This window comes from Xenopus laevis, chromosome 4S (assembly GCF_017654675.1).
Source record: "Xenopus laevis strain J_2021 chromosome 4S, Xenopus_laevis_v10.1, whole genome shotgun sequence".
NCBI classification, from domain to species: domain Eukaryota; kingdom Metazoa; phylum Chordata; class Amphibia; order Anura; family Pipidae; genus Xenopus; species Xenopus laevis.
The window spans coordinates 11,854,407-11,879,390 of NC_054378.1; the positions used below are offsets into that span (position 1 = coordinate 11,854,407).

A 24,984-nucleotide genomic window follows, 5' to 3' on the forward strand; every position below is an offset into this window, starting at 1 on the left:
ATATATATATATATATATATATATATAGATATATATAGATAGACATACATACATGGTATTCCTTTTTCAAGCCTTGTGAGGCTGATTCTGAATGGGAAGGTCTGTAGTTGCCTTGTAATTCGGTGCTATCAGTGCAAATCTAAGCTGTCGCTTTCTTATGCCTGGAGCCCAATAGTTAATCAATAAACGCTTAACTCGTTTTGCCATTAAATAAATCCCGTACAGTGCTGCAGTATAATATGATTATAGGGCAAAGTGAGGTGCTTTGAAGAAGAAAAAAAAGCATGATTTTTTACTTGCAGCCATTGCATTTTATCCTATACCAGCAATAACAGGTTTGTACAGGTGATTTTATATGCAACTTTTGTATTGTTGTTAATTTGTATTACTTATCTTTCTATTTAGACCTTCTCCACTTCATATTCTAGTATCTCATTTAAATTACTGCCTGGTTGCTGGAGTGATTTAAACCCTAGCAACTAGAGAGCTGCTACATTTCCAAACTGGAGTGCTGCTGAACAAAAACCATAAATAATATAAAATGGAGATCAATTACAATTTGTCTCAGAATAGCACTCTCTGTATATTACTAAAAGTTAATTTAAAGGTGATCAACCTCTTTAACCTGCCTGTGGGCAGTGGGTAAAGCTGTACATGGCAATGAATATTAGAGGGCCACCTTTACCTTCCTGATTTCTTGACTAATATGACTTTTTTATGTATTGAATACATTTATAAGCTTGTCTTGTGATATGAGTGCCAACTTCATGGGCAGCACAGATAAAATAGCACAGATAAAACAGCACAACCTTCAGCTATTCTTGCTCTATGGAACGTGGCATGGTCTCAGGACACCTTCACCGGCAATGTGTTACCCTTGTTTCCCCAGCAATAATCCTCTTGGGTATATTTGTGCTTATATCAACCATGCAACCTGTCCTTGATCTAGGAGGCATTCAATAAACAGGATCCATGCCAGCTCTGTCTGTATTTAATCCAAAACATGTTTATTCCGCTAAGGGGATTTGCCAAGAAAAGTGCTGTAAACCTTAGGCTGAATTAGATTTAAAGGGCCAGCAACCTATACTAAAAAGAAATACTGAAATAAAACGTCTACGTTTAAAGCAATATCAGATGGGGGGGTAAGTAAACTCATGTGTTGCTGTAAGTGTTAAGCTAATTATAAGAAGATCAGCAGGCCTACAGGTATTGTTAGTGAAGTTAAGAACTTTTAGGGATGCTAATTTGATGATATGTTGATGTTTTTATTCAAGCCCACCTAATAACTCTATATATACTGTACATCTATATTGAATTCATCCTATAAACTTTAGGTGTATTGGATATTTGGGCCAAAAAAAGTTGGACAGCAGTGTCCTAGGAGCTGAATATGTTGAATAAAACAGGGCTACCACTGATATATAGATATATAGAGTGTTGCAGAATATCTGCTGTACCTGTAACTTACTGACCAATACCTTGCTTTTCAGGTCACTGTAAATAATGGAGCTCAAACATCGGTAGCCCTTCAACCCCAGTGCCCCTGACAAGAGTTACGTCTCTTTAGGGCACTGGTACCCAAAACTGTGGGGATGAGAACCTTGGCCCAGGGTGAAGACCTTTAAAGGTGAGATTTAGAATTATTTTTTCACTAGGGGAGCCTAAGAGAAAAAAAACTTAGCAGTTGGATTCCTAATGTATTGGCACCTCCCATTGAATCAGGGTTTCCTTGTCCTAGGTAAGAGACCAGAGGCGCTAGCACCAAAATATCCTTTGCACTTCTATGCATTTGAGGGAGCCTGCTGAGAAACTGTGCAGAAGTATGACGTGGTGTAATCTCTGGGATCACCCTGGCATCGAAGTTGCAACTGAATAGTGCCAAGCAAAATGCACATTAAAGCCATTATTAATACTGATGAGCGAATCTGTCCTGTTTCGCTTTGCTTAAAAATTGGCGAGAAAATTACAAAACAGTGAATAATATGCGAAACGCATTGAAATCAATGGGCGTCAAAATTCTTTGGACTCGCGACAATTTTTACACGAGTCACAATTTTTATACGTGCCACTATTTTGTCCAAATGCATTAAACTCAATGGGCGCCTGAATAATTTTGTCGCTGGAAATTTATCGTGGGCAGCGAAACTTGGAAATTTGACGCAAATTCATGCCTGGCGAATAAATTTGCCCATCGCTAATTATTTATGCCATGCTCATTGGCGCACCAATAGTGACACTATCCGCGCTCTGAAAAGTTAACTTTGCACCAGGTTCTGTGTTGGTAAATGAATATGCGGGGTTGGAGGGCCATGTATTGAGATGCAAGGGTGGTCACTGCCGGCACAAGGAAGTCTTCAGCTGTACAGTGCCAAGGTCCAGGCCCGGTTTTGTGGAAAGGCCACCAAGCAGTGGCAGAACTACCGGCGGAGCAGTGGGTGCGAGCGGGCCAGGGCCCGCACCCCCTCAGGGCCCCCCGGCGGTCCGTTCGCCGCTGAAAATGCGGGCAAATGTGGCCGTATGGAGGGGCGGGGCCCGGCTGCGCATCACGCACCAGGGCCCGCCCCCCTCTAGGATCGCTACTGCCACCAAGGCCTAGGGCGGCAGGACTTTAGGGGGGCGGCATGCTCCCACACATTGGTTCGAAATCACTGGGGATGCGCTGGTGATACAATCATTTTACATTTCCTGTGCGCCAATCTCCATTTCTCTGGTCTCAATTATGAAAATTTGTGCGAATAAAAGAGAGGGGACAGGGCGACGAACGTCAGCAGCCCTAGAGGCACCTGCTATGTAAATACGGCCATGCCAAGGTCTTGGGCTGAACATAGCAGCAATGTACCAATAAGGCAATTCTTTTCCTTAAAAAAACAATAAATCACCTGGACATGAATAACCTGTTGGTTAAGCTGTGTAAAGTCTAATCTGAGTCTGAGTGTCATTTCCTAAGGCTGCAATGCTGGTATTTGTGTTGCCTGAGCAAACATACATTTGTATTCTATTGTCAGATCTACTCTATAGTATATACAGTCTGGTGGGGGGGGTGGATCTTTCTTTGGGGCGCCGGTTTGGGCCTTGCATGCTCAGTTGAGTGCCTCCTCCCCTTGACAGGATTAGCCAACTTTTCTAAAAAAAATTATCTTCCCCTATATATTTTTTTTAATGTCTTTTCTATTTTATAATGTTGGCATCAAGCATACTTTTTATTGAGCAAGCAACCCTTAAGTTCTCTCCATAGTTTACCTTGGAATGTGCTACATGATAAAACAATAATGTGAATAGCAAGAAACCAGTCTGGAAGGTTTCCAGCAGGGTGTAGCTGACAGTGACATCTTGTGTTCATCGCATGTATGACTCCACTTCGCTTCTCTGTTCCCACGTTTGGTTAAAATGTTTGTACGGTCCCAGGGGTGTAACTACAGAGGAAGGAGACCCAGCGGCTGCAGGGGGGCCCTGAAGGTATAAGGGGGACCAGGAGGCCCAAATAATTTTAACATCTATAAATAAAACAGAACAACCTCTGGGTATGTTGGGGGCCCTAAAATGAATTTGCTGTGGGCCCAGTAACATCTAGCTATGCCACTGCACAGTCCTGAGGATTACTGACCTCACACTTACGGGATGGCAGGTCTAACAACTAAAAGCTGAAACCTCCTCCTCCCTGCAGTGTCTGAACTAGGGATAGGCAGAAAAGGGACCTGCCTAGGGTGCAACAATGAGGGGGCTGTGGGTAGGTGCCTGTCGAAGGGCCTTCTGCCTACCCCTAGTCTGGGTTGGCATGCTCCCGGGTTCACTGCTCTCTTCTTTTTTGTTCACGCCGCACCATGCATGACATCACTGCGCATGAGTGCACTTGTTCATACACGTGCACAGAGGGGAGCGAGGTGGCTTTGGCACACCCCTGCCTCACTGTCCAAAACCGTCACCAATGTAGACTAGCAGGGCTAATCATATCGGCCTGGTCCAGACAGTGATGTTGTGGTGGTGGCAGTTACCAACCTTAGTACATACTCCTCAGTGTTGGACTGGCCTGACGGGACACTGGGAAAAAACCCGGTGGGCCCCACTGGCCAGATCTGTCTTTTTTGTGGAAGCGATTTCTCCCTCCCTGGCCCCCAGCGCAACAGAAAGAAAAAGAAGGTAGGTGCGGGGGACAGAGGGGGGCCAGGTTGTGGCTTGGTGAGGGTCCTATCCATTATAAGTAGCACTGGAAGCAAATAAATGTTGGTTTCCCATACAGGTATCCGGTAATCCGTTATTCAAAAAGCTCTGTATTACGTATTCACGTCTGGGGTGGAGGGCCCCAAGGTAGCAGCCTCGATGGACCCCGGGCCCCCCAGTCCGGCACTGATACTCTTATGAGCTTGTCACCAGTGCCAATGTGCCTACTTACTTTGAATGGGATGAATAATCTTTCTTTCTGCTGCGCTGGGGGCCAGAGAGGGAGAAATTGGTGTTTCAGTGAGTTTCCTCCTTCAATTCAAAGAAGCTAGATCCGCAGATCTGTTTTTTTTTTTTTTTTGCCATTTGAAATTGCATGTAATTGGCAGTGTTACCATGGTGAAATTGTGCATGCTGATATTTAATCTGCAGCTATGGGCTCTCTTGTACATTGGAGGCAGGGTGTTGCTGAACTGTACTTCTTCTGTATAATTTAATAAATGGGCTCCACAATCTCCAGGAGAATAGTCATCAATACCAATTCAATACAGTTAATAAATAGTTACTCACGGACACAGTGACATTCTTGCACTATGCCTTACCCATCAGGGGCCATCATGAAACAATGGCTTTTCTCCATTACTTCTTATCTTTCTCTTCTTGGCCTAGGCTCCAATCTTCTCCCACCTGCCTCCCAGGGGGAAGAAAAGAGAACAACCGCATGCATGCTTTCCCTTTTCTACAATAGTCATCAAACTGCCTGGAGAGTACTTTAACCACCGACAAGGAAACCTTTGTAACGACCCAATTAGTTGTCTAAACTGTAGACAATTTCCTGAATAAAGGGTAACTAAACTAGTCCCCTACATTATCCAAATTTGAAAGATGTGTCAGCATTAAATACATATTTTTCATTCAGTTTACTGAAGCATCCTTCAAATCTTTCAAATACCCCTCCTAGTGTTTTTGTCTATAAGAGCTCTATGGTGGTGAAAATGTTGTCAAACCCTTTTACCAGTGCAAACCTTTATTATAATGGAGGCCTATGAGAAAGCAGCTCTCATTTCTCTTTTTTTTCTAGTTTTCAAGATATAACACTAATAATATAATGACTTTGCACCACCTGCTGTTCATTTCAGCCAAGCAGACACAGTCAGCAGAATATGGAGTTAGTGAGAAGAGGAAAGTCTTGTGGTGTTGGTCTGCTTTGAACTGTAATTTTTTTCTGAGCAGAGCAACATCACAAGACTTTCCTTTTCTCACTTATTGAATTTTTTTGCCAACTGTGTCTGATCAGCTGAAAAGAAGAGCAATATCGATATTCGTTACATAAGGGTAAATCCATGATTGATATTTTGCAAAATAGGTTCTGCACAGAAATGCATAGCATTATGTTCCTAAACTGGTCAGCTGGGCCCCCTGAATGGTGGATCCTGATAACTAGTAACACGGGGCACGCGCCGAAACGTTGCATTGCACTCCTTAATAAATACTTGAAGTTTTATAACAGACCTGTGTGTAAGGTTGCCACCTTTTCCAGAAAAAAAATACCGGCATTCCTTGTATTTATCATTTTTCCCTATCAATAACATTGGGATCAACCATAATTTTTACCAGCCAGGCCAGTAAAATACTGGCCAGGTGGCAACCCTACCTGTGTATCTTTGGATTTTTCTATTAGGAGGTGGCCGAGCCTCCACCAGTGTGCACCAGGCATCTCTGTACCGCCAGTTTGGTTAGGGTGTGCAAGGTCCTACATTGCTTGTATCCTGCAGGGGACCCTCGCCAGATAAGGACAGGTTATTATACTGAGGGCAAGTTAGGCACATGTCAAACCCTAATGGGAACCAATGATTAATATAATTTATTCTGTATTTCAGGTCTCACCTGAGAGAGCACCTGGCTCAGGTAAGTGCTGTCTTGACATATGTCATTGATTTTTAGTGTCACTGGATATTCAGCCTCCTCTTTCAACCTAGGAGGTCAGTACTGGTGTGTTCTCTGAAATTTTAACTTCTAACCAAGGTAATAACATGTACTTTCTTGGGTACAGGTCAAACAATAGCTTTCAGCATCACAAATAATAGAGAGAGATAATGCTTGATTAGTCCTCCTGCCATATCAATATAAAGAAAACTAAAAATGCTTGATATATACCTGGGCTCAGACCTGGGCAGACTTTGTGCCTTTTATTACATTATGCTACGTGGTTTCATGAAGGGCATCTGCCTCCACAGTCAGGCCAGGGGCGTAACTATAGAGGAAGCAGACCCTGCGGCTGCAGGGGGCCCAGGAGGTATAGGGGGCCCCATGAGGCTCAAATTCATACACAATTTCAATACATTTTGGTAAAACAGGACAACCTCTGGATATGTTTGGGGCCCTAAAATTAATTTGCTGTGGGGCCCAGTAACATCTAGTTATGCCACTGAGTCAGGCACAGAACATACAGAGCATTGGCCGTGTACTAACCTGCTATCCATTCTATGTTGGGTTCCCCAGCTTGAGGTTAGGACCTTTGTCTCTAAACCCTTTCTATACTCACCTACATACAATTTTTGGCCCGTGGCAATGAATAAAACTACCTGAGGAGCCGACCCTATGATGGGAGAGTAAGGTGATTATTTTGGGGTATACTGTAGCTACTGTAAGTCTCTCACCAAGTATATCTTCTTATTACACATTCAGTGCCATAAATGTATCTGCTGTTTCTTGCTTATTTTATTGGTGGAAAGCTATATTGGTTTCTTTACACGTCACGTGTGGTCTCTAGCTTTCCTGCATTGCCAGGGGGCCTCAACTTCACATACTCTGCCTCTGCTTATTATTACTTTCAGATATCTTTAGGTTTCATTATGATTAAGAATGATCTGGGGAGGGAAACCTGGCAAACATCTGGGGCAGGCATGGGGGCATCTGCTTCACTGCTTCCTTTCTAAAGGACATGATGTCAATGTCATTATATAAACGTGGGTGTCATTTCATCCCCATTATACAACAAAGACTCCCACTCACTCTGCCTTTCCCTCCCTTACGTAGGTTGGACATGAAGGGTCAGAGCTCTCCTCTTTCATTCAGTTTATTAAACAGACATTTCATTTCATAATAGAAAATTGGATGCAATCATTGTCTGTGAGATTATTTTAATTATCATATGAAAGCATGGTTGGTGGGCCCAGCTGCTTGTTACAGGTTTTTACAAGGGATGGGGAGGAAAATAACAAGACACCCACTCCATAACCAAAATGCATTAAGGTTGTCCAAAAAATATATAAGAACCTGGAACATATCTATGTATTAGTTACGAGCTCTATTGAGCTATCACCAATCTGTCCTTTCCTCATGGTTGGGAGACTTTATTTAAATATCATTAGTCGACTCTGAACTTCAGTTTTTTGCCACTCATAAACCCCCTCTCCCGCCCCACCACATCCCTCCTCCCGAAACCTTGAGACCTTTTCAAAACCATCAAGGGGAACCCATAGATCGCTGGGCAAGCAAAGCAGTCCTGGGTTTGCAAGGCCCATGAATACTGGGGACCACTAGATTTTCTCCTGCCATGCTTGCCCAGTCCAACACTGGCTACATACTTTTATCAAGTGCATCACAAAGTGCATAAAATGGGCACAATTCAGCATGGTTTTTTGCATTTTTGCACCCTGGACTTAACTTAAGAGAAAGCAGACACTCACAAATCTCAAGAACAGGCATAAATGAACTGTAGACTTTATTTTAGGCAAATAGTAGTAGAGATACACACAGCCTTACACGTTTTGTGCCTTCAGGTACTTAATCATAGGCTTCCTGTTAAACAGCCACTGAACAGCTAAAAAGTTTGGGGTTATGTTGGGGATTATACTGTAAATGGCGTTCTAAGTCTAAATACCCATAGCAACAAATCAGAAGGTCTGTTGTTGAAATCAAATATCTAGTTGCTATGGGTTACTAGACCTGGAGGAAGCCTTTCTCCTTTGATTGTATTGCATACAGTATGAAAACATAAATGGCAGAACCTGGGTGCAATTGTTACTCATCTTTTCAGTCAGATCCAATATCCAGCAGCATACAGGTTTGATTTTCATAATTATTTCCTTTGCAAGACCTTGACCTGTATTATCAGGCTCTTGCTAAACCATCGTTCTGGGTGCAGACCGTTTTGCCGCCTTATTATTTGCTTGTATGACATTGTAGCCAAAAGGGATTGCAAGGGAATCAGTCCCAAAGTGGCAGTGTGGGGGTAAAGGAAAACTATACCCCTCAAACAATGTAGGTCCCTATAAAAAATATATTGCATAAAACAGCTCATAAGTAAAACCCTGCAAATAAACCATTTTCATAATAATATACTTTTTCAGTAGCATTTGCTATTGGGTAATCATAAATTGAAAATTGCCATTTTATAAAAATAAGGGCCGACTCCCTGGGATCTTGTGATTCACGGTGCACACAAACAAACCAAACATACTACCCACTCCAAAAACTTAGTGCTATTTGATTTTACTCTATAGTGCTTCTGTTCTTCCCCCAAGCTTTGAGCATCATGGCCGCTGTCTTTGTTTCCTGGGTCAACGTTGACCTTGTCGGGGCAGATTAATAAATAGGCTATTGCCTAGGGGCCGAGGGTGATTAGAAGCCCATCTAGCATTTTTAATCATTATTTTTCTTTTCTTTAAAAATATAATGTTATCTGTGCTGCTGGTCAGGATGGGTGCACTGTACCAGCTGGGAGAAGACTAGGCAACCAGGCAAGGCATATAAGTGGTGTGCACCCATTATTTTAAGATTGCGGCAGATTCTGGTTGGGACTAGGGTTGCCACCTGCCTGGCCGGTAAAAATGTTGCTTGATGCCAATGTTATTTATAGGGAAAAAACACAAAAATATAGTAAGGCCGGTATTTTTTTCCATAAAAGATGGCAACCCTAGTTGGGACAAGTACATAGTTGGTACTCTCTGGTAGAAGAATAGGCAGCCAGGCAAAGCCCCAGGGGAGTAAATACAGAGGAAGCAGACCCTGCAGCTGCAGGGGGGCCCAGGAGGTATAGGGACCCACTATACCTTGTATATAAGATTGTCTGGCTGCCTAATCTTCTCCCAGCAGGTACTTACATGTACATGTCCCAACCAGACCAAGGTCCAGCAGATAGAAATAAATCAAAAAGAATAGAAAATACAAATAATAATTGAATGGGCCCTTGTGTCTTCAGGTGCAACCGTTACCCTGAATAATTGTTACATGTTTCTAAACTTTAGGGAGTGGGAGTAGCCTAGAGGAGGAGCCCGTGGAAAGTGTAGACTACGGGTCTCAAATATCATTAATCCACCACTGCTTCCATGTGACCCACTTGTCATTGCTAAGGAAGAAATGGCACTGCCCAATTGGCCTTTGGCACAGAGCTTCGCATCAAAGGCAAAGGGCATAGGGGGGTAAGGTAGAAGTGGATGGGGAGCAAGACATGAGTGATGCCATCATGGTTTAAGAAAGGGTCAGAGCAGTCACTTACAAAACCAGCCTGAAGATGGCGCTAAGCCACTATGAAATGACAAGTCACTTTCTCAGGCTGCACCAATGGGGGGGGGGGTTGGTGGGCAAGATACGACAAGAAGACATTTCTGTTTAGTCTTGGTTTAATCAGAACCATTCAGACACAAGTAATAAAACAAAAGTTTTAAAAAAAGATACTCCAAGCAAACAGGTAAAGAAAGAAAAAGAAAATGCTGCTACGGGTAAACATACAAACAAAATGAGGTGGATTGTGTTTGTTTGGATGTAACATTACAGCACTTGGCGCTTGCAGTTTCACCAGGAGGTGCAGTTGAGCAGACGATAACAGAGGTAAATGCAAAGCACGATGCAAGACATTCTGGCAAACTTACTCATGATGAAGTGATTGTCTCTAGACTCTACAGACATTCGACTGTTATATCTCTGAATTTAATTGCTTTAATTGAATTAAAATCTGCCCCTGCAATTCAAAAATAACCATTTGGGTCCCCTTGAGCCCAGGTCTGGACTGAGATTCAAAATAGGCCCTGGCATTTTGGGTAGACAAAGGCCCATACAGCCCAAACAGGGGCCCAAACAGCCCCCACCAGCCCAATAAATAGTCATTATCTATGGCAACTTACAGCAGCCCCTTTGGCATTCGCCACAACCCACAGATTGCCAGTCCGGTCCTGCTTGAGCCAAACCAAAAGCAACAACCTAGATTTCACAGCTGCAGCAATAACAACACTACAAATGGACCCAGGGCTGCCATCAGAGGGTTTCAGGTAGGGATGCCTCCTGGCCGGTAAAAATGATGGTTGATCCCAATGTTATTAATTGGGAAAAAAGATAAATATGTATTTTTTTCCAGAAAAGGTGGCAACCCAAGTTTCAGGGGGTACCATAGTCAGGGGCCCTGTAGCAATGATGGAAAAGCTTGAGTCTTGAGTTGTGAAACAGCAGGGCTTGTGATGAGTGGTCAGGGTTTGATAGGATCGCAGGATAATGGGGAGTGGCCAGGCTGAATGGGGGGGAGGAGTTTGGCATAATTGGGGAGTGGCTGGGCAGATTAGGGGTGTAGCCAGGCCCGGATTTGCAGCAAGGCCGCATAGGCCCGGGCCTAGGGCAGCAAAGAAATAGGGACGGCATGCCGCCCAGCCGCCGCTCAACTGCGTTTTTTCACCGGCGTGCTGGGAAGGCGGGCACTAGGACCGCGCAGCCACCTGGTTGGACCGCGCGGCCTAGGGGCGCCCAGAAGTAAAATCCGGCGCTGGGTGTAGCTGTGCATGCTATGGCCATTTTTTTTAATTGGGTCCCATTTTACTTGTTGGAAGGATCTAGCAGCATCGTAACAGTGCATCGGGCCCCTCCACAAAAAAAACTTTGGAGGTGCATTGCAGCCCAACCCATCACTCCCACCATTTGCGCCCACCGTAGGCAGGGGAAAGTAGATTTCTTTGAATGGTCTGGGTCCCCCTGTTGTACAAGCTTAATCTCAATGTTATTAATAGGGAAAATGCAATAAAATATAGGAAGGCCGGTATTTTTTTCAAGAAAAAATGGCACCCCTAACTGGGGCTCAGGTAACTAGAGGGGTAATAATTGAGCCCCTTTGGGGCCCTTTAATTACTGACTCTAACTGGCCTACTTATTCAGTAGTGTAACTAGCATCGGCCCACAATATTCCTCTATATTGGCACTAGTAGGCCACAAGGGAGTACTAGCCCCCTGCACCCCTGCAGTTACACAACTGCACTTAATTACTCTGCCCTTGTTAGGGAGAGTTCCATTTCAGCCCAGATCACACACAGACCACACCACCTTCTGGCTTCATCTTGTAACACAGGTAATAAGGACAATGGCTGCCTAGGCAAGGTTAAAAACTGCATTCTGAAGCTTGGGAGAAAAAAGGAAAATACTACAACCTCTCTTGTGATGGGTTTGGTGAAGTTCACTTTAAGACCTCTCCACAACCTTGCACCAGCCCCCACCCCTCAAAAACAGAGACCACCAGAAAACTCTACACATACAGTCTTTCAAAGAATAGATTGGAGTTGGAAAAACCTAAAAATAATACAAAACTTGAAAAAACAAATTATGTTCCTTTAACAGACACAATAAAAATGAAGATTATTAGAGTTAGAACACGCAGACACTCAAGATACATGGGTGCTATAAATAAGGTCCAGGAAAGCAGAGCGGCATTTGTACAGCAGTAACCCAACAGGATGAGTTATGCCTTATAGACAAGGGAGGTAGGTTCTTGGGAAAGTCCAAGCACAGAGAAGGTTCTCAGCTGGATTGAAATCTCCAACTGAATGCATATATGGCATAGTGAAACACTAAACAAATGATATCTGCTAGATATATCAGCGAGACAGCAAGGTCCTTCTCCTCTCCGATTGCCTCTTTTGTTGGCTGCACCATGGTATAAAATATTAGAAAAATAACTTCTGAAACCCCAGTCCTGCCAACACGAGCTTGCTGAGCTCTCGGTGTGGTCATCCCAAATTCAGAAGCATGTGTATGGCCATGAGTAGAACTTCTGACTGTCCCACCAAGAGTCCTAGACATTGGACCAGTCTGATGCCTGTAAAATGAAGCTGGAACTGGAATCACTGGCCAGATAATGCAGGTCATCGCCTGGCCCTGGAATTTGCATCAATATAAAAACATCTCCAGCACTTGTTGTCCTCACACAAAGCCTGGTTTCACAGAGGATCGGCGGCAATTTGGGCAGCCTCGGGTTCCATTGGTCTGAAGACACCTGTAAGGATGATAGATGACTCCTAAGTAACTAAAGAACACATTTGATGAGGGGATTGTAAAGGAACTCAACTATTGGAAGGAGAAGTCTGGTCAAGTGAATTTCCCACTTATGATATGAGAGACAGCAAGGACATAGAGATGAAGGATTTATGAGTAAAGTGGCATTGCATTATTGTCCAGTTTTACTGGATTGGATCTGGGATGGGGGTCTTGTGATGTTTGTTATGCCTCGGGCCAGTGTCAGACTAGAGATCCAAAGGCTCATCAGATAACCTGACTCCAGGGCACCTCCACCAAAGACCAACCCTTCACATTGGCAACATTTCTCCTCCCCTCCCCTTGATGCTGCGATTTGACATGGAGTCCTGCATGGGTCCAGTTGGAAAGAACCGTGGTTGGCCCTCTATAAAGGGCCCAGTCCCCACTACCTGAACCTACAGACCCAGGACCCATGTAAACCTGAAGCAATGTCGCTGGTGGGTGGAAGTGACATTACCCCAAAAGCAGATTGACTCGGACACTGGGGAAAAGATACTTTTAACTTCGGGAGGTGGAGGCAATGCAAGCCTACAATCGGCCAGGGTACCCATGCAGGGTACCCACAGACCACCCTCAGGAAATTGTGGTCTTTTCTGCCCAAAACCCAACCAATTTGCTGATATTCCCTACCTCATGCAGGACTTGGCCCACTGGGATTTCTCCCAGTGAACCGGTGGGTCATTTTGACTCCAACCAAAACTACACATAACCATTGGATGATGGGAAGCTTTAACCTTCTCATGATTTAATCTCTCTTTAACAACCACTTGTGCTTCATGTTCTTTCCTTCTATTTTCCACAGCAAGGCCTGGCAGGGGGCTACTATACAGTATGTTTTTTAGGAGTGTGGGAGGAAACCAGCATTCCAAGTTCAAACTGCCCTCACTGGAATCGAACCAAGGACCCCATCACTCACACCAGGGGCCAGGTAGAATGTAAACAAGGCTTCACATCTAATGATGCGGCTGTTGGTTGAGCTATCATGGCACAGGGCCTACTCACCGCAGATGAAAGACATGGGAGCACGGAAGTGCCTGAAGTTGGCAGTTCTTCTCCCCAATGGACTCCCCACACATTCCACAGTATAACTCCATCTCCTCTACACATTCATGAAATCGCACCACATGGGCGCGGAGCTCGCGTTGCTGCTGCTTTGTCCGGTATATAATCTCACTCAGGCAGTGAACTTTCAGCAGGCAGTGCTGAGGAGCAACACACAGTAATTAGGTGATGGGAAGCAGGACATTTTTGTGAGCAGGGGATAAAAGTATGGGGGCTTGGCTTGTATTTTGTATTTACAATGTGTATTTGTGACCACAAAATACAGTTCATAGCATATGTAACATATAGTATATAATTCTAATATCCTATGCTATCCCCTATTATAATTTACAATAGGGGGTACATTATCCATTGTAATACAGTACATGAGCTCCCTGTAGCCTTGTGCCTTTATATGGTCACAGAACTCCTCAGTAACTTCTCATATCCTTATAATTTACAGTAGGGGGTACATTATCCCTTATAATACACGAGTGATACTCAGAGTTCCCTGTATAACTCAGCCTTGTGCCTTTATATGGTTACAGAACCCCTCAGTGACTTCTAATATCCTTATCATTTACAGTAGGGGGTACATTATCCCTTATAATACACGAGTGATACTCAGAGTTCCCTGCAGCCTTGTGCCTTTATATGGTCACAGAACCCCTCAGTGACGTCTAATGTCCTTATCATTTACAGTAGGGGGTACATTATCCCTTATAATACACAAGTGATACTCAGAGTTTCCTGTATAACTCAGCCTGCAGCCTTGTGCCTTTATATGGTCACAGAACTCCTCAGTGACTTCTAATATCCTTATCATTTACAGTAGGGGGTACATTATCCCTTATAATACACAAGTGATACTCAGAGTTTCCTGTATAACTCAGCCTGCAGCCTTGTGCCTTTATATGGTCACAGAACTCCTCAGTGACTTCTAATATCCTTATCATTTACAGTAGGGGGTACATTATCCCTTATAATACACAAGTGATACTCAGAGTTCCCTGTATAACTCAGCCTGCAGCCTTGTGCCTTTATATGGTCACAGAACTCCTGCAGGCCCAGAGGTGCAAGGGAGCCAGTGTCATGGGGCCCTATTGTGCTGTGTTGGCTTTACCTTATATCCAATATCTTCCGCCAGCTCTTGGGTCTTTTGGAGACAATCCAGAGCCTGGAAACATAATACAACAGAGAACACACATGCAGGTCATGTGATCACTTAAACAGGACATAAGCTCCCTACTTGCACCCTTGCCCATCTATTGGCATAGTATTACACTAAATTTTCCTGTATGATGGGAGGAGGTAGGTACACAGTGTCATTGCAGCCTGACCTATGGGAGGAGGTAGGTACACAGCCCTCTCAGCAGGGAACCAGTTTGTTGACAGGAAGTTGGGGCCTATATATATTAAAACCTAAGCAGAAAATGCAATGGAAATGAAATTATGGGCATGGGGGTTACAAACTGAAGGCAGCCATGTTGGAATGTCTTCTTCATGACTCACCTTGTCCATCTCCTTCTGATGGAGCCAACATTTCGCCACTCCTATCATTACATGGGTCTGACCCAGGCGGTTACCGATCTCAGTCATGATACTCATGGAGGAGTCGTAGCGGGGAAAAGCTTTCTGCAAAGAAAAGTCACAATGAACTCCAAGCTCCAGTCTCCCTAAATATGCCTTTTTATCTTTACATGAAGGTTGCAGAGTCCTACAAAGAGGATTTTTTTTGGGAGGGGGGAGCCTTAAAACTCCAGGGAGATTATCAGTTCCATGCATACAGAAATGAGCCTCAGCGGACACCCATGTGCCTGCAATCCACACTCTGTTACTCTGATTTTGGACAATAGGTAGGACACACAGCGATGTAATGGTTGGGTTGTTCAGGAATGGGGGAAGGAGGCCACTCCAGGGGTTCTAGCTTAGCTACATGGGTTTTTTTCTTCTTTAAATGACTTGGCCTCAGTTTGTGGAAAGGCCACTATGACCTGGGCCTAGGGTTGCCATCTGGCCGGTAATTTACTGGCCTGACCGGTAAAAATGATGGCGGATCCCAATGTAATTAATAGGGGAAAAATTAAATATACAGGAAGGCCGGTATTTTTTTCCAGAAAAGGTGCTAACCCTACCTGGGCCTAGGGCAGCAAAATGATAGAGGTGGCACAAACCTGCTGGCTGACTAACCTTGACCATTGTTTGAATCTCTCACCCACCAAAGGGAAAAGAACCTGGATCTCCAACATGAGATCCATCATCAAAGGCATATGACGTATCCTCTCCCACCTCCTCCTGGAGTCACCTACAGATTCATGGGCTCACCTCAATGTCACCGTGACTTCTGTGGATATCGGCAAAGTTGAGCAGACAAAGGGCTTGAAGCGGTCGGTCTCCATGCTGAAGGGCGATCTTCATTGACTCCTGAACCAGAGATGATTTCGACATAGACCAAAAACGAGACAATATATATTTATATACAAAACCAACAAATAAATCCATATAATCTGAATGATAGTATTATACAATGTGGTCCATACCTCACAACACTCCATTGCGTCGGCTAAACGGCCCAACTTGCGGTAAGCGACCGCCATGTGGTACTGACTCATCGCTCTGTATTTGAGGCTCCAGCCTTTCCCGTAATCATTCACCAGCTCTGCCGCCTTGCATGGGAAGAAGAGCGCTTTCTCCAGATCCTGCCCAGAGAATGGCGACATGGGACTTGTTTTTCCAATATAGACATTACTGAATTATTTTCATTAAAGTTGTTTACACTGCTAAATACTAGGAATTTGATACTAGAGCGCCACCTGCTGTTCATTTCAGGAGAAGAGTGCTCTTCTGAGCACATTTGCAATTTACTTAAACTACTTTTCTCTTCCAGGTTTTAAGGTATTAGCTGTTTTTTTTAACACTAACACATGAATGCTGTTCATTTTGGAGATAAGGAAAAGAGGTCATTATACATGCAAATGGATTCACCAATGAGAATCCTGCCATCCAGCACTTTATCTAACATAGGGAGAGTATCTTGCAATGCACATGTGTAACCAGTATATGCAATATTTTAAATCTGTTAAATGAGTTTACCGCTATGCACGGTGGGCCCGGGTGCACACGCCCCAGACCTTCGGCAAAGGGAGCAAACACCAGAAAACATCAAAGGAGTTTGGCACAAGCCTGGACCCACACAGTAGTAAGATCGGAGTCAGATTGTAAAAGGTTAAAAAGCTTACATTTTATTCTTAATAATTAAGAACCAAGGCCTGACGCGTTTCATGTCTACCAGGGACACAGTCATATGACATGAAACGCGTCAGGCCTTGGTTCTTAATTATGGAGAATAAAATGTAAGCTTTTTAACCTTTTACAATCTGACTCCAATCTTACTACTGTGTGGGTCCAGGCTTGTCCTCAGAGTATCTTGCAACACTGGCTACTGAAAGTTTAAGAGATTTTTATCGAGTAGTGTACAACCCTGGTGTTGTGGGCTATGCCTCCGAAAAAAAAACCTTTAGGTGTATCTTGGGAGTAGAAGTTCCAGCTAAGTTTAAGCATTGTGGGAAATGTAGCCCTGCAACTTCAGGGAGGGGGTTCTTAAAGCAACATTGCTTGATGAAAGGTTTTCCATATGTTCTAGAGTAGGTAAGATTCTCATTGGATCAGCTGGGCTGGATGTTGCTAAATGACATCTCCCAGCATGCTTTAACTCTTGGGGGATGCTGGGAGTTGTAGTCAAGCGAGTTTTGTGCAAGGTGTACTTGAGCACTTTTCTAGTAGATAACAAAGGGTTTATTTTTTGTCTCCCCTCCATTCAACCTTTTCTTTAATGGCATTCCTTTCCCAGAAGAGCTTTGCCCCAGAAATAAATCTGCCCCGAGTCACTGGCAGCTGCATTGTACTCCCTTTCCCCGGCCCACCCTCACTGACCTTAAGTTGAGTGTAGAGACCTCCCAGGCTGCAGCAGACCCTGCACTCCAGCATCTTGTCATCGTTGTTGTGGGCGTAGCGCAGGGCCTTCTCGAAGCATTCCAGGGCTTTCTGGAAGACGCTAAGGCCCAGGTAGGCATTGCCCAGACTCAGGCACACCTGTCCGTTTAGCTGGAGGCTGACCGAGGTTCCCTGCATATTGAGGCAGGTCTTGCAGTAGGAAATGGTTTTCTGGAACTCGCAGAGCTTCTCGTTGCTACGGGCCAGGTTGAGGTAACTCTCGGTCAAAAAGTCTGGCTCCTCCAGCTCCCGAGCCGTGTCGATTTGGATCACTGCAAACTTGGAACACAGACATGTGGATGAACATGCACCCTGGACATACTCGATAATACTATATGTCATACTTGTAGAACAAGAAGGTTCATCCAGTGCACCAATCAGAGATTCCCTTATACCATAATTCCTGCAGTCAATGGATCAAAGCTAATTGCTGATTGGTGGATGTGCTACAATGTGTTTCATTCTGATATGGTGGTGCCTTTTGCCTTTCTTGCTAATCCAGATATATCATGTGATTCATACAAACAGAATGATGGTTTAGGGGACCCACTGGGTTAACTTTCCCCAACTGCTCAGTAATCTATGCCCTGTGGGGGGTATGTATTGCCCATGGGCCCAATAGCAGTTTAGCAGATCCTGGTTCCCTAGTGCTCAGGTTATAGGAGGAGGTGGATCTACCACAAGGTGGCCATAGATGCACCAGTATTGTAGGAAAGATCTTTCGAATGATAATCGTTGCATGTGTGAGGGGAGACAAGGTCACCGATATCGGTAAAAAGCCTTGGATATCGGTCGTCTCGTCAATTGGACAGGACTAAAAATTTGGTGCCCAAACAGCGTAACGTTAATGCTGAATCGTCAGATAGAGCTAAGGAGTTCTTTTTGCTTTTACCAGCATTTCTCTCTTTTCAGCTCTTAACGTTAGTAGAGTGGACGAAACATCTATTGTTCAGCCAATGGTCACGGGAAAGATTGTAATTGTTTCATGTATGGCCACCTAAAGGAGGAGGTGGATCTGCCAGAGGGTTTGAGGTGGAGGTCAGACCCTAAGGTTACCCCCCCTGACCAAGATGAACTATTCCAAATGTATTTACAATTCTGCATTGCTCTACAATTTTCATGGTAATTTGGCCAATGGGAGGATGCAGGTGGGCCCCACCAACCCAGACCTGCCCCCTGTCAGGACCACGGGGTTTAAGTTTTTAGGAGGAGAAGAAGGAAGGACAAAGTACAGAGGGGCTGGTGGGTGGTGCAGTGGGTAGATGGGAGTTTGCCACATGGGTAGGAGGAGGGGACCCTTAAAGGGGTGATTCACCTTTAAGTTAACTTTAAATATGTTACACAATGTAAGCTAATTTTAGATTGGCCTTTCTTTTTCATTTTTTATAGATTTTTAATTATTTGCCTTTTTCTTCTGACTCTTTCCAGCTTTCAAATGGGGGTCACTGTCCCCATCTAAAAAACAAATGCTCTGTAAGGCTACAAATGTATTGTAATTGCTACTATTTATTACTCATCGTTCTATTCAGACCCTCTCCTATTCATATTCCAGTCTCTTACTCATATCAATTCATGGTTGCTAGGGTAGTTTGGGCCCTAGTTACCAGATGGCTAAAACTGCAAACTGGAAAGCTGCTGAGTAAAAAGCTAAATAACTCAAACACCACAAATAATAAAAAATGAAAAACAATTGCAAAATGTCTCAGAATATCACTCTGTACATACACTGTTTGTCCTATGCTCCTTGCATGGGTCATTCTCTGCCTCCCCTATGCTCCCTGTGTGTGCCATACTCTGGTACACCTGGGGGGTGTCTTTTTTTAAAAATTTAAAATACACAGTATTCACCTGCCCAACCTGGACCCTAAACTAAATCGTTATGGTATGGGGTCTGTTTCTAACCCTACTACATGTTTGTGGGTACCTGACCAGATACAACAAGTAACCAAAGACTGCAAAGAATTGCCACTGGTAAAACAAGGGATGAAATTCTATTTTTTTAAATTGGAAATTCGAGAATGGTCCCTGGGTGTAGGATAGGGTCTCCCAAACTCATGAACCCGTGAGCAACACTCAGTAGGATGTTTGATTGGTTGGATATTTCTTTTATAAAGAGGCTTGGGGGTTAAGCCCTTTATACTTATATTGTCCCTTATAATTCAACAAGGGAAAATAATAAATATTCCAGTACCTTTGGAGCCTGATATACTGGTAATGCCCATAATATACCAGCTGTGTTATTCATTTCTTTTCGTTCTCTGAGTTCAGACCCTCGGGTAAGAAGTTTGTCCAAAGTACCAAGCCGAGGGTCTCCTGGTCTGTAATGATAAAGGGATGTGAGCTAAACCCCCCCCCCATACAGGGCACAGGAGCAGCGTGTACCCCTGGGTATAGTTTCCCTTTAAAATAGGAAGCCGTAACCTATAGCGAGCTCCTATATGAAAGCGAATTGCGACATGAACAGACGGATCGCATTTCCATACCACAACAGATTTCTGGGATACTTGGAATGACGCGCATTGCTATTTGGGAGCAGGGGAAATGATTTAACAGCGCCCTCCTCGTTGTCAGTCGCAGGCTAAATGGTTTTCTATGCTCCTGCCCCCCCCATTGTGCAGCACTCTTTATAAGACTGCAAGCTCTTGGGACCAGGGCCTGCCCATCCTAATGTTTTATTTTGGAAATCTTATTTACATTATATTATAAGACTCCAGTTTGTCCTGTAAAGTGTCACTTACTGGGGCTACATAAACATGGTCCCCATCCCCCGACATGTTCCTCTTCCATATCTGAAAACCCATAATGACAGGTTCTGGATAATATATAATTAAATGGGATTTTGCTGTTGGACCCAGTAAGCCATTGCCCTATCACTCGATGTACAATGAAGGCTTTGGTCAGAGCTGTCCATACATCAGACCAGCCAGTTGCTTTGAGCCTCGTGATGAGGTCACAATGGGTATAGCAGTAGAGTAAGCAGCAGACCCTGCAGAAGAGGGGCTATATTTTTTGGCTGGACAATGTATATGTATGAACCTCATTTGAGAAGAGGTTAAACCCCCTCTAAATTCTCATTCTCCTGGAAGGTGCAGGGGTCCTGATACAATTTTACTATATTGTTATATTTTCAGCACACACCGTGCTTTGGGTTAATTTAGGTCTGGCTCCTATTGACACCTGTGTGACCTTATGTGGCCCTACAGCAGATAGGGTGAAAGGGCCAACAAGCCCCCAGGGATGTCATTATGTAATTTATGACTGCAGGGACAACTTGGGAGTTGAGTTGGAGCTCCCATACCGATTGCTCCCCGTGAGGCAACATTTATTTGGAACATAGAAAAAGAATGGTTTAATCAGGCACAAGTATCCATACATCTTATTTCATTCACTAAATACATAAAGAAGCCAGATTAATGCCCCTTATGGTGATGTATGTCTGTGTAAAGGCCCTATTGGTCAACGACCAACAAGGAGATGGGACAATATAATGTCCATTTAAGCCTATGGCACACATGGAGATTGGTCAGCCTAATGCCTCTTTAGACCTATTGGCCAATATAATGTCCCTCTAGGGCTATAATGTACATGTATAGGCTGGACCATGAAAATCCCATAGATATTAACACAATCTAATACAATATTAACACAATGTAGCCTCAAACATGGATGGCCAAAATGCACTGATTTTATGGACTGAACCTCACGCTGCTGAGTAGGATCTATGATGGCCACCGTAAAGGACATTTTCCCAGGCTGGACAGTTACAACGCTACCCAATGGTAAAGTTATTAAGAAGGTGCGACCAGAATATGTTTATTGAAAAGAGGGAATCCTAATAGAATGACCCGGAGGAGGTGCAGGCAACCTATTGCCCTATCTGTGTATGTATTGGGTCATTGATGGTTCCATTCTGTTCAGTGTGACATGTATTCTTGGCAGGTGGGCTTGTCTGTTGGATCAGTAGAATTTGGCCATCCACCATATTGCATCTTGGTCCATGTGTGGCCTACTCAGATCTGGCAAAATGCAAAGTCTAGCTGGTCAAGGTCTATCAACAGAGAACCTCATGGAGAACCTCGAGGCACAATTTTGGGGTGCAATTCTGCAGTGATCCAGCATTCAGTGCATTCTGGCCTTTCTAATGTGGCCCAATTGCAACTGTCAGTCTTTCCTGGCTTGAAAATGCCAGCTGGTACCCTAACGAAAGCACCGAGCAGCCCATTGGGTCCATTGGCTTATTTAATAGTCACTTTCCATAACGATACCATTGAACCTGGTGTCACTATGATGCCTTCAATGTATATGGCAGGGCAATGTCCTATCTACCCTCCATTAACAACAATAAATCTGGGACTGAATGGGGAGCCCTTCTCTGTACTCCCTCACTTGCTTTGAATCTAAAGGATTAGGTGTTGACTATGGTAGGTAAGTGAAAGAAGACCATCCCGAGCTGTCGGAAGGTTAGTAGTTCTAATCATCCTAATCAACTCTGAATGCTGGCGTTGATCCTATAAATAAAATCGACTGCACTAGGGAAAAGCATTTGCTTTGCAGCCTCCACTTCCTGTTCTGCAGAGCAGGAAGCCGCCCTCTGTTAGAAAACACAACAAGGTACGGCTTGGACCTAATGCTTGCAAAGGAAACAAGGTATTTACCTTTAACATATCCTTGTATCTTCCCATCTCCGAGTGGGCCGTGATCAGGCAGCCAAGAACCCGGAACCTCCCGGCCGCATCAGTGGTCTTCTCCAAGACTTTAGTCCAGATCTGCAAAGCCTTCTCTGTCTGGTTGGACTGATACATCTGAAGGCCCTTTTGGATCTGCTGTTTGGTTTGGTCCTGACCCATCGCGGCACCAGAAAGTCTCATATAATCCTGGGTATGCAGAGCCACTGCAGAGCCCGTCTGGCTTACAAAACATTAGGAAGCTCAGCGTCCAAAGAATGGAGGGTTTCACTCAAGGCTTGGCATGAGAGACAGGATGACAGGTGGTCCTGTTTGGGAAATGGGCAGCTCAGGAGCCAGGGCAGTAATTGAACAGGGAAGAGAAAACATTGGGGAAGCCAGCTTGGAAGTCAGAAATGCACACTACTGGTTTGGGAGAGGTGTCCAGCTACGGGCCCTGCCCCCACCCATGGGCTACAGCTGCCCCTGCCAATCTCAGGCTCATCTCTTCAAAGGAATGCCAGTCCTAGTGACTCAAGGTCAGAGAGAGCCCACCCCTCTCTTCCCATTAACAGAAACATGCCGCAAGATCCAAATTTAAAAAGCCCCCGATCCCGCACGTAATGTTGTTCCCCTCTCGGAGACACACACGGACCCCTCCCAAGGAAAGAGGAGACGCATATACTGTAAATACCCAAGGCAGACAAACCATCAACTGGAAAGGATGGAAGAATCTCCGGGGCTTAGTTGCCCCCCTCTAGCAGCACCAACTGCCTTTCTTTTTTTTTCCGAATACCAAGGACCTAATGATCACTACTGGAATTTATTTTTCGTGGGGGGCAAGCTTGCTTAAACCAACAAGTAAAGAAACCAAGAGGAGAATAATAGAATAGTTAAATATGAATATATGCACCGGTCCAGAGGTTTAGCAGCCCTATAACAGTGATGATTTATACCAGTTGTCCCAGGCAGCTCCCCAACTTGGATCTTGTTGGTCCATCTTTTGAGTGACAGTGGTGTTGCACATGCTCATTACGTGGTGGCCCATAGCCAGTAATTGAATCTGCCCATTTGTTGTCGTTGATTATAAAGGGTGGTTAGGAGGTTGATGGTCTCAGATAGCAGTGTAGGCAACCTTCCTACACAAGTGCATGGCCAAGACATTGCTACCACTAACACACATGCAAGCGGCTCTTCTAATGGTATCACGACCACATTAGTCCATCACTTTCCAGTATTCTTCAGCTCACTAATCATTCAGGGCCTCCATAGCCCACAAGCAGGTGACAGTTACAGGAGAACTTTGGTGGATCACCCTTTGTACCAAGAGTAGCCAGAAAAACAAACAAACGTTTATCCCCAACTTTGACTCTAATTTGCCTTCTAGCTGGGCATTCTCTCCAAAGCTCACCTTAACTGGCCTTTAGGTGGGGCCCCCTAGAAACTGCTCAGTTCAGTTTCGGACTGGCCCCTCGGGATACCCGGAAAAGTCCTGGTGGGCTCTGGTGTCAGTGGCCCCTCATGCTGCTAAACATTTGGCCTATTTCATGGTCATTCCCTATTTCAATGAGAACAAAGATGCTAAATAGATGGAAAAATAGATTATAGTATGTAAAGAAAAGAGACTAGCAGGATAGAGGTTGAGTGAGGAGAGGAAGAAAAAAAAAGAAAAAAGAGTGGGTCTAAGATTAATTGGTGGCCCCCTGGTGTCCCAGTCCGACACAGGCTCAGTTTAACCCAAGACGGGACAAGCTAAACTGGGCCATAATTTACCCTTAAAGGATCAGTAACATCGATTTAAAAAAAAATTTGTTTGTATACTACAAAAAAAAAAAAATCACCAACACATTAAACTTTAAAACTGCAAAGTCTTTATTTTGATATACGTAACTTACCAAATCTCCGCTTGCAAATCTTTTTTTTTTAAATAAATTTGCAGTTAAGAAATATAAACGTTTGATCAGAGGTTCAGCAGCCCTATAACAGTAATGATCCAGGCTTTCAATTCAGTTTACAGAGGGTCGCCATCTTGGATCTTGTTAGGTCTTTTGGGCACCTGGTGGCACTGCACATGCTCAGTGTGCTTGGTGTGGCTGTTGAGAAGCTCATCAGATATAACATTAGCAGGAGGACAGGGCGCCTTTAAAGGGGAAGTAAAGTCTAAAATAGAATAAGGCTAGAAATGCTGTATTTTGTATACTTAACATAAATATGAACTTACTGCACCACAAGCCTAATCAAACAAATGATTTCTGCTTTCAAAGTTGGCCACAGGGGGTCACCATCTTGTAACTTTGTTAAACATCTTTGCAAGACCAAGACTGTGCACATGCTCAGTGTGGTCTGGGCTGCTAAGGAATCGACATAAATTATCAAAAGGGCACAAGTCAAATATCTGGCAGAAGCCGATACAACAAGACTGATTAATAATCAGAATATACAGACTGCACTGGGTCCTGTGTTGTCATGTAATCTAATGTGGATTTTATAGTTTTTGTATTGTTTGATACAAACTTTCACCAACTCTGCAGAACCAGTGGCTGCAGCAAAATAATCCTCCAAATAGGATCCCAGTTTATCTGTTTAAATCTGGCTCCAGATAAAGGGGATGTAAAGGCAAAAATAAAACCCAATACAAATCGCTACACATTCACCAACTGCTCTACAGGGAAACAAACAAAGCTGCTTGAGTTCTGCATGGCTGGGAAGTTAAGACAGGGGCTCCCCCTGCTGTTCATAACTATGATTGTTTCCCTGCAGAGCAGTTAGGGACTGTCTGACAATTCCTATCCACACCAGTAAATTAAGGGAGAATTTCACTGCATACAGTCTG

General features: G+C 44.1%; 1 protein-coding gene across 1 annotated transcript; it reads right to left on the reverse strand.

Annotated features, from left to right (window-relative positions):
- Positions 1 to 9,767: 9,767 nt before the first annotated feature.
- rapsn.S (receptor associated protein of the synapse S homeolog) lies at positions 9,768 to 23,666 on the reverse strand. The gene is made up of 8 exons (XM_018259517.2): positions 22,143 to 23,666; positions 17,428 to 17,766; positions 16,035 to 16,193; positions 15,820 to 15,918; positions 15,007 to 15,129; positions 14,618 to 14,671; positions 13,456 to 13,655; positions 9,768 to 12,412 (listed from the first exon to the last, which is right to left on the reverse strand). The coding sequence occupies exons 1-8, from the start codon at positions 22,353 to 22,355 to the stop codon at positions 12,340 to 12,342; spliced, it is 1,260 nt and encodes a 419-aa protein (XP_018115006.1). The 5' UTR covers positions 22,356 to 23,666; the 3' UTR covers positions 9,768 to 12,339.
- Positions 23,667 to 24,984: the final 1,318 nt, after the last annotated feature.

What these genes read in the sequence shown, in the direction of transcription:
- rapsn.S (XM_018259517.2), bottom strand. Translation starts at nt 22,355, where the DNA reads ATGAGACTTTCTGGTGCCGCGATGGGTCAGGACCAAACCAAACAGCAG. An exon ending in GATACAAGGATATGTTAAAG is followed by an intron (nt 17,767 to 22,142) that starts GTAAATACCTTG and finishes CTGTGTTCCAAG; the next exon opens with TTTGCAGTGATCCAAATCGA. An exon ending in ACGCAATGGAGTGTTGTGAG is followed by an intron (nt 15,919 to 16,034) that starts GTATGGACCACA and finishes TCTCTGGTTCAG; the next exon opens with GAGTCAATGAAGATCGCCCT.